This window comes from Musa acuminata, chromosome BXJ3-10 (genome assembly GCF_036884655.1).
Source record: "Musa acuminata AAA Group cultivar baxijiao chromosome BXJ3-10, Cavendish_Baxijiao_AAA, whole genome shotgun sequence".
Taxonomy (NCBI): Eukaryota; Viridiplantae; Streptophyta; class Magnoliopsida; order Zingiberales; family Musaceae; genus Musa; species Musa acuminata.
The window spans coordinates 20,401,831-20,415,000 of NC_088358.1; the positions used below are offsets into that span (position 1 = coordinate 20,401,831).

Sequence of the window (13,170 nt, forward strand, 5' to 3'; positions counted from 1 at the left end):
CCTTTATGAAAGCAAAATTTGAGATTTGGATTTGCTAGCCTTATACTTACATCTGTATCAGAAGAAATAACATTAGATGTGCTATGCTATATCAATAGGGTCTCTCTCTCTCTCTCTCTCTCTCTCTCTCTTTATCAATTCATCTATCTCAATAGTGTTCTATTCTTCTTCACAAGCAACAGGAGGGTTTCACTGTATCTACTTTCTAGATAATAGGTGAGATCAAACTACATTATTGTAGCCAAATTAATCTCTGGGTAGAACCAAATCATATTTAGACTAACTAACCAATCAGCTCCTCAGAAAAGAGATAACCCAACAAGATGGATCAATGAACTCTCACCATCTTGCCATATGAATCATCTTCTCCCACACATTGTTAGATGTTATTACTTCACCCCACCTTCTCTGGATTAGGTTTCCATGGATCAATTGGCTTATCATAATGTTACACTATTATTGACTTGCAGTGCATGAAATAGCATATTATTAATTAGCCTTAGCATACAAGAAAAAAAATGGCATGTATATTTTCAACTCTGAATTATTTTATCATGACCCACCCAGTGGATGTCACTATATCACTTCCACTCTCAAGAGAGACAAACAAAAACGACTATTGAATGACTCCAAGAGATATAATAAAAGTGTGCTCATCAACCTTCTTTTGAGTAGATGGGGTGAGGATGACAGCTTACAAAGTTTGCAGAGAAGTGCAATGCCAGGCTGCAAAAGAATCCTAAAAAGTTCTCATTGTTCTTCCACTCCACCATCAACTGCCACAATTGTTTTGGATTTATTTCTTTCTTTACCAAAACTTCCCCATGATAATGCTGAAGAACCTGGAGATATATATATATATATATATATATATATATATATATATATATATATATATATATATATATATATATATATATATATATAACAACATTTCAAGTGATGAAGGATGAATATTCTAAGAGAAGAATATGCTTCAGAAGTAGGAATCTGCCAGAAATACACTGAGTACAGCAACAACAATAAAGCAATGTCCAGTTCACACATTTAAGACAACCACAGTGCTGCAACACATTGACAGAGACAGAGAGACATGACAGAAACCACAGCATCTTTTCAGGAAGCTCATGACCTGCTCTTGAATGGGATTGCCCTGATGACTACCTGGTGGTACAAGGCAGCAAGAGCAGCTCCAATGAATGGCCCAACCCAGAATATCCACTGAGGATAAGGAATCATAATTTAGTCAAATAAGTGAAAGATTAAAGAAGATAATGTGAAGGGAGATGAGAGCACTTGATCACTTCCTCCTTAGACTTACATGGTCATCCCAAGCATGGCCCTTGTTGTAGATGATTGCAGCTCCAAGACTCCTGGCAGGATTGATACCTGTGCCAGTGATGGGGATGGTAGCCAGGTGAACCAGGAACACTGCAAAGCCAATAGGCAGCGGAGCAAGGATCTGCACGGATTCACAGGAGTCTTTAGCGCAAAACCTCAAGAACTCTCTTACAGACAGGAAAATGGCAGCCGTGGAGGAATTGTGGAAGTTGATCAACACATTAAGCACAACATCAAGCTCGAACATACAAATTTAGCACAGGAGAGAGAGAGAGAGATTATTGTTTGACAGGTGATATAGTCATAAACAAGAACAGCTTACAGGCACATGAGAGTCCCGAGCACTCCTCTTGGCATCAGTGGCAGAGAAGACAGTGTAGACGAGGATGAAGGTGACCACGATCTCAGCACCCAAGCCATCACCCTTGGTGTAGCCAGGAGCCACCACGTTTGCCCCACCACCGTTGTTCTCATAGAGCCCCTTTTGGAACCCCTTGACCACACCAGCCCCGCAGATGGCACCCAGGCACTGCATCACCATGTAGAACAGAGCCCTGGTGAGGGAAAGCTTCCTCGCCAGGAACAACCCGAAGGTCACCGCCGGGTTGATATGACCACCTGACACGAGTCACACAAAACTCGGTTACCGCTGCGAACCGAAGCCAAGCTCTTGACACAGGGATCGGGTGGTTCACCTGAGATCCCAGCGGTGCAGTAGACCAGGGCAAAGATCATGCCGCCAAAGGCCCAGGCGATACCCTGAATGCCCACGGTCGAGCACCAGGGCGTTGTTCTCATAGAGCCCCTTTTGGAACCCCTTGACCACACCAGCCCCGCAGATGGCACCCAGGCACTGCATCACCATGTAGAACAGAGCCCTGGTGAGGGAAAGCTTCCTCGCCAGGAACAACCCGAAGGTCACCGCCGGGTTGATATGACCACCTGACACGGGTCACACAAAACTCGGTTACCGCTGCGAACCGAAGCCAAGCTCTTGACACAGGGATCGGGTGGTTCACCTGAGATCCCAGCGGTGCAGTAGACCAGGGCAAAGATCATGCCGCCAAAGGCCCAGGCGATACCCTGAATGCCCACGGTCGAGCACCAGGGCGTTGTTCTCATAGAGCCCCTTTTGGAACCCCTTGACCACACCAGCCCCGCAGATGGCACCCAGGCACTGCATCACCATGTAGAACAGAGCCCTGGTGAGGGAAAGCTTCCTCGCCAGGAACAACCCGAAGGTCACCGCCGGGTTGATATGACCACCTGACACGGGTCACACAAAACTCGGTTACCACTGCGAACCGAAGCCAAGCTCTTGACACAGGGATCGGGTGGTTCACCTGAGATCCCAGCGGTGCAGTAGACCAGGGCAAAGATCATGCCGCCAAAGGCCCAGGCGATACCCTGAATGCCCACGGTCGAGCACCAGGGCGTTGTTCTCATAGAGCCCCTTTTGGAACCCCTTGACCACACCAGCCCCGCAGATGGCACCCAGGCACTGCATCACCATGTAGAACAGAGCCCTGGTGAGGGAAAGCTTCCTCGCCAGGAACAACCCGAAGGTCACCGCCGGGTTGATATGACCACCTGACACGGGTCACACAAAACTCGGTTACCGCTGCGAACCGAAGCCAAGCTCTTGACACAGGGATCGGGTGGTTCACCTGAGATCCCAGCGGTGCAGTAGACCAGGGCAAAGATCATGCCGCCAAAGGCCCAGGCGATACCCTGAATGCCCACGGTCGAGCACCAGGGCGTTGTTCTCATAGAGCCCCTTTTGGAACCCCTTGACCACACCAGCCCCGCAGATGGCACCCAGGCACTGCATCACCATGTAGAACAGAGCCCTGGTGAGGGAAAGCTTCCTCGCCAGGAACAACCCGAAGGTCACCGCCGGGTTGATATGACCACCTGACACGAGTCACACAAAACTCGGTTACCACTGCGAACCGAAGCCAAGCTCTTGACACAGGGATCGGGTGGTTCACCTGAGATCCCAGCGGTGCAGTAGACCAGGGCAAAGATCATGCCGCCAAAGGCCCAGGCGATACCCTGGATACCCACGGTCGAGCACTTGGTGCTGGACTTGACCACCCCCATGACGGTGAGGATGGTGATGTAGAGGAAGAGGAAGGTGGCCATGAACTCCGCGATCCCAGCCCTGTAGAAGGACCAGGAGCTGAGCTCGCCTGGCTCAAACAGTGGAGCCGGTGGTGGCTCCTTGTAGTCCTTGTCCTGGCTCTGCGCGGCTGTCCCTATCGGCTGCCGCTCCGTGAACTTGTTTGCTCCAAGCCTCACATCCTCCTCTTTCCCCTCCATCTCTCTCACTCTCTCTCTCCCCTCTCACAGGCACACTGATCTCCAAAGATCTCAACCCAGTCAGTGTTCGTGCCTTGAGGAAGCAGGGAAAGGTTGCATTTTTATAGATAGAGATAGAAGATAAAGGTGTTTTGGGTCTATGATGATTCAAATGCCATACCATATCATGGCACATACAATTATGCACTGATACAGATGGTTCTGGAAATGTCAAGAGTTATGGATAGGTGTCGTCGTCTCTTTCTTTGATTCGTTCTGTAACCATTTCTAACCTTTCACTAATATAAAATTCCTAAGAGAACTAAAGTCACATTAGATAATTAGAGCAATTAATGCACCTATAATTATTATGATTATATAACTATATCTCCACTATTATTAAAATTACACCAAGGTTTTTTTATTTAATTTAGAAAATCAACTCTTAGTTTCATAAAAAATAATTAATATATGAGACGCATAACCTAAACGATTGCCGATGCCATGTGTGACTGCTGTGTGACACATTAATATATCAAAAATAATTAATGCACGTGTGACTATCGTCGATGCATGATATAAACTGCAAACAACCTTGGCGAATCATTCGCGTACTCGCAAGCCGAACCATAAGTCACCATTGACCAGAGAAAGTAACCGACTTGAAGGTTCTTCCTTGCAGCCCAATAACATTTTCAGGAAAAGATAAATTATCGATTTATCAAGAGTAAAAACATGGATTTCGTAAGGAGGATGTAACGACCGACCTTAATGAAAAGGCAATTAACAGCCCAGGAAGAAGGATATCACCAAAACCTATAATGTTGTATCCACCCCAGGGATCAAACATGCGTGGGATCTTAAGAAGCATAGGAACACCATCCTCTGCGGTCCTATCCCCTCGAACGACTATGAAGAAAACATGAGAAAATTAGTCCTTTGTATTTCAGACTAAATCCAACAAAGCGATAATTATGTAATACATACCATAATCATTACGCTTTCATAAAACCACCTTTTTGATACAAAAACCCAAAAGATATCGTACAGGAAGGCGACGTAACTAAGGAGAACCATGCCCACCTAATTAACATCAGAAGTTTAAAATGAAAATTTTGTGACTTATGCAAGTAGATAACCAACGAAATTAGATGATATATGTGGAATTGAGACAACATAAATTTACAAACGAAATATCTATGGAAAAGATAATGCAAGTACAATATAATACAATTTGTAAACAGATTTCTATTGCATTGACAATAAGGTAGAGTATCATAAGTAAATTTCAACAAATGTTCACAATTATGCCAAATGAAATAATTTGATGAAATTATGCCCATCTTTTACATTGTTCACAGTAAAAGGTAGCACCGACTCTGAAGCATGGAATGATTGTTTAACGTGATGTACGAGAGCACCACAAAGAAAGGTCAGTCAGTTGTAGAAGTGCAACATAGATATTGAATTGACACAAAATGGATGATAAATGGCAGTTTATGAAAAGCATGACCCTTCATGGAGAGAAATGGTAAGAAATGATTTCTCGGCAGACTAAAGAATCAATTATATGCTCTGCTTCTGAGCCACTAATGACCACTGACTTCTTACTCGTGCATAAATAAAAAAGCTGCTTTACTGAGAGAAGCTGACGTTTTCTCTTGACTGTCAAATTTCAAAGAAAAAAAAAAGAGCAATGTCTTTTTTTGGATCCACAGACAACACATCCATAGACCTTCAAATACGAGGCTAATTCTGCACAGGTTAGATATAAAACATTTCTTAGACCTGTTTAGCACCAGAAAAAGCCAAACATTAACATGGATATGGCAAAATTTTGTATTTAGTAATTGTACTGTAACTGCATCATATTAGCCTCTAAAGATGCAACCCCATGATGTAGCATGAAAAGATATGTGATATAACCCAGTACATATTATGAGAGAACAAGAGATTACTGCACTCTGACATAAAATTATACAGGACAAGATCATCACCGTAGCAAGTGCAACAGTGCCAACGCTGTCAAAAAGTCCAAACTTAGGTTTAAGCTGAATAGTTATCATGCTATACCACTTTTAGACCTAACAACGCCACAACAACCTAACAGATCATTTTAAATCCAATAGCTGTTCTGCCACCTAAAAACCAGAGAGCATGAGCACTAGTTATTACCCACTAAGTAACTTCTGAAAGAATATTATCTTCATTACAATTGACGAAATATTTAAACAACATATCTTCTTCCACAATGCACACCAACAAGGTAGTAAGTTCTTGATAAATCTTGCACTGTCTAGTGATTTATACAAACATCAATATCCTTTAAGTTCAGATTGCTCCAGACAAACATTTAAACACTGAACTTTTACTTATTAGTTGATGCTTCAAATACTGTCTTGCAGCCAAGTCCATCAAAGTCACCTTTCAAACCGCATTTCTAGTATAAGCATTATTCAACTCATCTCATCAACTCTAAACTACTGCAGCTACTTAGGCACATACTTTTTTGTCGTATTACCATTTTTTCCATCTCACCTTTTCATTGATGGCTTTGGTGGCAGAACAGATCTGTCTAACACAATCATGGCATATACAACTTTTATTCACCATATCAGGCACAGATAGCCACCGGCAGAATCCAAGAGCCTTGAATCTGATCAACCATAAGGTATCAACCGCCAATTTTACTTGTACAAACAGGAAAGTTTAGTTTCATTAACTTGGTTTCATTTTGATGTGGCTGCAGAAAAGAATAATTACAATAAAATTTGAGAGCTGGTTCCAACAGTGGCAGGTGCACCTTGACAAAAGGTGGACCTATGTTTTAAATGTATCCTTTGTATAAAGCAAGAAGCTTATATCCAAAATTTCTAGTCAGTTATACAGAGATCGCATGATCATAGACAAAAAAAAGTTACAATAAAACGACACAAGTTAAATCAATTTCTAGACTATTGATTATGACCTTGGTATAAGTCTTCCAGCAAAATGAAGTGATATAAAGTGTTTTTGATGATATCACAGACATTTAGAAATGGCTTGTAAAAATGTGCCTCGCTCAATATGTCAATTGTTGGACAAAAAATCCAGTCATAGCCTGTAAACCCAGTGCACTCAAATGTGAAGTCTTACCTTAAGATTGGGTACTCGGACAATTTGGAGAACTGTAATAATCAACGCAATGCCCTAAGAAAGAAAACGAAAACGTTAATGCACATTAATTCAAATTCTAACTAAGATGTACATCATAAACCTGTTATTTGCAGGCACCAACGTGAAAGCAGGAACTGACAATGTTAAAAAAAACAAGTATATAAGTTATTGCCTTCTGAATATGGTAATTAATTGGCTCAACATCATTTATTCAGTATGACTTGCACTGAATGAGTTCAGTCTTGTTCAGTGTAACTGAAGAAAGATTGTAATATTGACAAATGCTAGTACAAAAACAAGAAGTAACCAGAATCAAAGATATGAACAGAACCCGAATAGGATCTTATTTGCACTGTCCTCTATTCAACATCAAAGGATCCTTGTGAAGTTTCAAGCATTGGATCCCAATAGGAATTCAACTTTGCACTACAACTTACAATTTCAAGGACAAAGAAGAGGCAAGTGATGTGATAATGCCTTCACTTTTGTATGTGTGTGTGCCTTTCTCCCTCCTTTTTTTGGTAGGACAAGGCACCAGATTTAGAAGAATATTTAGGTAGAGAATGTCAAATGTATTAGTGAAGTTTCAGCTTCAACAGGTACCAGCAGCTTAAACACCTAAGCTGTTTGATAAATAATGTTCAAAACAGTTGTCTCAATATTTGAAGGTATCATCTAGCCTAGCTGGTTAAAAGTTTGACAGCTTATCACACGGTCGTGGCTCGAATTCCGCCCTTGCCACTTACCCGTTGCAAAGAAAAAAAAGAAGAGTTAATATTGGGCATCAACTCCATTTCCTTTTCTTTTCACTGTAAGGTTTGCTGGTTACATGTCTCTTTTCTGCCTTCATATGAAATTGTGATGTTCGTGTTGTTTCCATTTAGTGTATTTCCAAGAACTTTGGTCTTCTGAACTTTATAAGGTGAAGGTCTCAAACTTCTAATGAATCATGGTGCCAGCATATTCAAATTTAATATGACTTGGTCTGTTATTTTTGTTAACTTAACATCGTAAGCATGCAACAATATGATGCCTGCCTTTGATTTTGTTAAAAGTACTAGATGTTAAACTAAATAAAGCTAAATATGAAACAAGTATCCAGACAGTTGCAAGTTGCATGTGAGTGAAGAAGAAGAGTGATCTCAATTAATATATTGTTTGACTTAATTAAAAATTGTACATCAACACCATGATTAAGCTGAAATTAGTAAATTTACTATCTGCTAAACTTTGAAGATAGAACTAACCACGACCAATTGATTCACGGCTGATAAGATATTTCAACAAGCTAGAAAATCAAATGGTCACGATAATAAACGTTATTACATGAACACGATAATAAATATCTTATCACGGCTGATAAGATATTTCAACAAGCTACATTAGAACAACGATCTTGTGCCATATAATCAACAACAGTAGGTTCGTACCAGGACATCTTGGCCAATCCAGGCAAAGGATACGCGTCGGTACACAGCCCAAAGGACGGCAAAAGCAACACAAAATGGAGAGACGGCCAGTGTAAGATACGAGACAGCTCCAAAGAAGGGCACTTTGATGAAAGTTTCTCCAGCATGTTTGAGCCAACTAGGCCAATCATATGATAGTTAGTAGAGCTTTATAATAAGAACCATGACTCAAATATTCACTGTTGAGAGTTAAAGATTTCAAACACTCTTTAGCTTTATAACTAATTAAGAACCACAACAGTAACTGCAGAAAAGTGGGCATGAAAATCTTGTGGTACCGTGATAACATAGCCACCAAGCAAGTTTGTAGGCCCTGAAGAAATAAAAGGAACACAATTAAATTAAATAGAAAACAAGAAACCATGTAAGTAGCCTAAAACATCTGCTGAACATTTTAAGGACAAAGTTGATATATGGTATACTTCTGTTACCAAATGTCTACAGCTTCTACATAATTTTTCTTAAACAGTAACCAATATCGTAAAGACATGAATAGAAGAAGCCACTGGACTAAGATAACACCGCCAATGCATGTGAAAGACAGTGCATATTGTGTTACAGCAAAATCCAACAACTTTATGTAACTAAAGATTAAATAATAAAGTAAACATCTTCCAGAGTGACTAGAATACAAAAACATTATGCAAACAGGAGAAAGCAAAAAACAGCGTTGAGATTTGTGCTGCTTTTAGAGTGGGTTCAACCACAGGGATCAGACATTATTATTTTTTCACTTGTATAAAGGTCCAACTATTAGTTAAATGGCACAAGCCAGGTCAGGTGTATCAGTCATAAATAAGTCTTCCTAAATTTCAGGTAGGCCAAACTTTTATCCACAAACACATTTATGGTACAAGTAGTTGGATACTGTTGCTTTTAGAAGTCTTGCATTAGAAGAAACAACTATAAAAGAAATAAGGAGCCAAGACATAAGGTAATGGTTTGCACCTCCACTCCACCAATGGCAAATAGAACCACCAAAAGCTCCACAAACCAGAATGACATGAGTTTGTATAGTAAGATCAAGAAACAAGAAGCAATCACAACGAACAAAATTGCTGATGTTGTGTTGATGTCCACCACACTGCCAGAACCAGTGGTTTCCATCTTGAGAAACTCATCTGGTGCATCCTACGAGTAATTAAGTATTATTTTTATCAGTTAAATATAAAATATTTGAGAAGTTCCAAATCTACAAGATGATAAAACACCAAATAATCAAGAACATCAAGAAAAGATGCAGACTTTTAACAACTTTTCTTGCTCAATAGATGCTTCTCTAGCACTCCATGCTGACCAATATGAAGCACATAAGATGGTTCCAACTGCCATAAGCCACAGAAAAACCTCTGCTGTGTCTACAAGAGGACGATCTGGGGAGTACAACTGCACAGAAACTGAAGAAGATGTGAACAATTAGGACTCCTTGAAATTAAAAAAAAAAAATCCAAAACAGCTACTGCCAAATCAAATGTCAGAAAATGAGATTTTGTATATTACAATGTCTCCAGATGGAACAAAGAGATGGTAAAAATAATTTTACAAAAAACATTATCTCTATATGTCACGGCCTTGCACAGGTGACCAAAAAGGAGTAGAAACAAACAAACATGTTCATCTGTGCCTTGTAAGAGTAGCTGAAGGGGACAGAAAGGCGAGGCACATGCATTACACTCTGAGCAGACATGTGCATTCATTGGAGTAAACAATCATGAGAAGAGCTTAAAAAAATACTGGGATTTTGTATCTCATGTTATCAGAAAAACTTACGTGAAGCGCCACTCTTAAGACTTCTCTCCAGACTTACACCTGCGTCATGTGGTAGCATAACTGCAGGTATATTTATATCTAAATCCGTCTCATTTCGTTCACAAACCATCTTGTATAGTTCTGCACAGAAAGAGACACATAAAAAACAGAAAGATTTACAAAAAAACTTAAAAGGTGATATTCCATAAAGATGTAATGAGCCTTATCTAGCATGCATATGGATCTATCCTTACGATACCATGACAAAGAATATAAGAGTCAGATAAAGAAAGCAAAAAGATTGATGAATCAAGTATATCTTTGTACTGTAAAGAATAATTTGAAAGTTCTTATTACCAAGTTGGTATAATCATTAGAACAAAAGGAACGTTGGCAAAATGGATCGCTCATGGATGTAAGCAATACCAAGTGCAGACTTCCTCTGTTTTGGCAGTTCTAGCCACAGTTCAAATTCAAACTTATCAATCTATTTCTATATATCACAAAAGCTAAGAACTTGTTTCTTTTAGCTTCGCTAATGACTCAGAAAACAAGGCCCATGTAGCATTGACAAAATGAAAGTTGTTGATTAACATGTAACCTCCAAGTAGGTGAATCTATGTTCTATAATGTGCATGACTGGGATTGCATCTCCCTATGAAGGCCAAGTTTAGGAATCCCCAGTCAAGGTTTTAGCCTTTAAATAATACTAGTTTGGACACCCTATTGGTTTGGTTAGCGACCGAGACACCAGTAACTGACCAGTACTACCTGACATTTAAGAAGGTTAAGAGAAGGAAAAAGAGTGGTATGCCAAGTGACACTGAGTGGTATGGTCCATCATCGGTGCTTGGTCGAACTGGTAAACAATGATCAGTATGTAATGTTCTATCAATATTTGGAAGTTGAAATCATCTTCTCCAGCTTGTCTCACAAGTATAGATAGAAGGGATTCACTTAAACAACTACAAGATGGTGGCTTATGGAAGGCATCTATTTGGGTCTTACTTTAAACATGATGAGGAAAATAAATGGAGATATTCATAAAGAGGAACTATGAACCAAAATGAAGGTGAAAGACTAGAAGAAGAATACCATAAGGAGTTGATGAGCATAAAGTTTCACACAGGAGATGGAATGACTATGTAACTGAAATAGAACAGATTGCTAAAAGATAACAGAGTCCCCTGACTTGTCTCTTCACATCTTATTTATTAGACCACTCAAAATTAATGGCAAAAACAGCAATGTAGAGAATAGGAAAGGTGACCTTTACTTACGGTTATTTATGATCAACAAAGCAGAAGCACCAGCAGCTTCAGCAACCTTTGCCTTTGTTGTAAATTTGCACCTTCCACGATGCACCAAAAGAATGTCTCCAGCAATCTAACATGAGAAACAAACAAATAATAGCTGCAATAGAGATGAAGCTTGTTAACTGTATGAACAACTTCAAATATGACTGAATAACAAACCTTTTCCTTAGGTGCAGTGCAGCAATCAGACGGATCCGAAAGAGAGAGGGGAGTCCGGCTTGCGCATTTCTCCTTAGTCTGTATAGTTGTGCCAAATCGAGCACCAACTCCAACAAACTCACTATCTTCTTCATTGTTAATCCAAGTTTGCACTTTTACCTAATCAGAAGCCGACAACCAATGGTAAATTAAAATACAAAAACAGAATCTAAATTTTATAAAGTACACACTGATCATTAATAAGAGGAATTTTTTTGTATTTTGGGACTAAGAACTAAAACTGAAATAATACATCGAGCCGATAAAACATGGCAAAAAATTAGTTAGAGATGCAAAACGCGACATCATAAATGAAAGAGACAAAAAAAAAATCTAGAATTTAGTTATAAATGCAAAGAACTTAAGATATGAGCCTCCTAGAGCTCATGATTTAGTAAATACGAAAAGCCACCTCTTTCAGTTGCAGATTATTAACTATGTTGTTTTGTTTCAATTATAATGCCAACAATACGTGAAAGATTCCCTATTTCTCCCCTTTTCTTTTTCCATTTTCAAGCGGTCTCTTTTCATGTCAAACATGCCAAGCTGCTATTCTCGTCATTCTCAACCATATGTCTCACTTCTTTTCAGACTAGCCAACCAAAGCAAGAAACTAACCCCAATTCAAGGGAAGATGGGCTACTTACTGATGCCCTTTTGTGTTCCGCGAGGGCCTCAGAACCACATTGCAATCTTTCTAACACACAAATCAAGGACAAAGTAGAAGGCCTATAACACCCCGCCTCTAATATCGACCTCAGGTAACAAAAAACGTCACATTGTCCACCAGCATTGTAAGAACCAAGAGTCCCTCAGATCAAGAACGGAGGAACCAGAAGGGAATCCTCACCAAAATGAAGTGATTGGAGCATCCCGGCAACTTCGGGGCCTTGTCGTCCTCGTGCACGATGTCGCCGGCGTACGTCAGTCCGGGGATGAGCCACAGCAGCATCAAAGCCCTCAGAGCCCTGCTCCGATCCATCACCCTAGTCTTAGCTCACCGAGAACGAGAGAAGCGGAAGGAGGAGATTTCAATGGACGGTAATCGGGGGAAGCATGGAAAACGGGTGAGAGGAGTAGAAGAAGGAAGAAGGAAGAGGTAGATCGCCACTGCTGCTTTCGTGTATTATTGTGTACTACTACCCACCAAAGGCGCGTCGTCTCGTCCACTTCGTTGCGGTCAGTGCGGCTGGTCCACCGTCCGCGCGGTTTGGCGGTGAGGCAAGAGGAAGATGCTTCGAGATTCGTGCTCAAGTGAATCTTGACAAGGATCAACGGTTTACGATTTCCCCGCACCGTGCGCGACGGCACATGGAAGGACGGTTGCGTGCGCCCCTCGGGCCGGGGGAACCGACGGTGGCGGCCGATACGGCGGAACACCGTTGCGGGGTTTCGCTCTGCTGTTTCCGTTGACAGTTTGCCGTCTCCCATTTACCTCAATAATTAATTATCTATAACATTTCGATTTTTATATATATTTTTTTTAAAATTATATTAATTTTTTTATACTTAAAATTATATATTTATATTAATATTGTTAAAAAAAACATTCTTACTCCATTCTTTCTAATGAAAAGTTCATCATGTTGCTTTACTATTCTTACCACTTGATCGAGATGGTTCCTTATAGCTTTGCAGAG

At 40.4% G+C, this 13,170-nt stretch overlaps 2 protein-coding genes across 4 annotated transcripts; both read right to left on the minus strand.

Moving 5' to 3' along the window:
• Positions 1 to 956: 956 nt before the first annotated feature.
• On the minus strand, positions 957 to 4,007 carry LOC135651583 (aquaporin PIP1-2-like). Its single transcript, XM_065171777.1, has 5 exons — positions 3,333 to 4,007; positions 3,213 to 3,255; positions 1,664 to 1,952; positions 1,322 to 1,462; positions 957 to 1,221 (listed from the first exon to the last, which is right to left on the minus strand). The coding sequence occupies exons 1-5, from the start codon at positions 3,661 to 3,663 to the stop codon at positions 1,126 to 1,128; spliced, it is 900 nt and encodes a 299-aa protein (XP_065027849.1). The 5' UTR covers positions 3,664 to 4,007; the 3' UTR covers positions 957 to 1,125.
• LOC135651582 (signal peptide peptidase-like 4) lies at positions 1,325 to 12,704 on the minus strand. 3 transcript variants are annotated; one of them, XM_065171774.1, is made up of 12 exons: positions 12,381 to 12,703; positions 11,492 to 11,650; positions 11,297 to 11,402; positions 10,038 to 10,157; positions 9,513 to 9,664; positions 9,216 to 9,398; positions 8,546 to 8,580; positions 8,229 to 8,385; positions 6,778 to 6,831; positions 4,630 to 4,725; positions 4,410 to 4,551; positions 1,325 to 1,462 (listed from the first exon to the last, which is right to left on the minus strand). In XM_065171774.1, the coding sequence occupies exons 1-11, from the start codon at positions 12,510 to 12,512 to the stop codon at positions 4,459 to 4,461; spliced, it is 1,287 nt and encodes a 428-aa protein (XP_065027846.1). In that variant the 5' UTR covers positions 12,513 to 12,703; the 3' UTR covers positions 1,325 to 1,462; positions 4,410 to 4,458. The 3 variants fall into 3 exon arrangements, with proteins under 3 accessions (XP_065027846.1, XP_065027848.1, XP_065027847.1); XM_065171776.1 differs by lacking the exon at positions 1,325 to 1,462 and adding an exon at positions 3,050 to 3,166 and having other exon boundaries at positions 12,381 to 12,704; XM_065171775.1 differs by lacking the exon at positions 1,325 to 1,462 and adding an exon at positions 3,120 to 3,255 and having other exon boundaries at positions 12,381 to 12,704.
• Between the last annotated feature and the right edge of the window lie 466 nt (positions 12,705 to 13,170).

Bases quoted from the DNA above. Each gene is read 5' to 3' on its own strand.
- LOC135651583 (XM_065171777.1), bottom strand. From the start codon at position 3,663: ATGGAGGGGAAAGAGGAGGATGTGAGGCTTGGAGCAAACAAGTTCACG. The intron at 3,256-3,332 runs GTGAACCACCCG...GACTCGTGTCAG, and splicing joins CTGCACCGCTGGGATCTCAG to GTGGTCATATCAACCCGGCG. The intron at 1,953-3,212 runs GAGGAAGCTTTC...GTCAGGTGGTCA, and splicing joins ACCTTCGGGTTGTTCCTGGC to TATCAACCCGGCGGTGACCT.
- LOC135651582 (XM_065171774.1), bottom strand. From the start codon at position 12,512: ATGGATCGGAGCAGGGCTCTGAGGGCTTTGATGCTGCTGTGGCTCATC. The intron at 11,651-12,380 runs GTGAGGATTCCC...GCTTCTGATTAG, and splicing joins GCTCCAATCACTTCATTTTG to GTAAAAGTGCAAACTTGGAT. The intron at 8,581-9,215 runs GTGCAAACCATT...TTATTTCTTCAG, and splicing joins TTGCCATTGGTGGAGTGGAG to GGCCTACAAACTTGCTTGGT.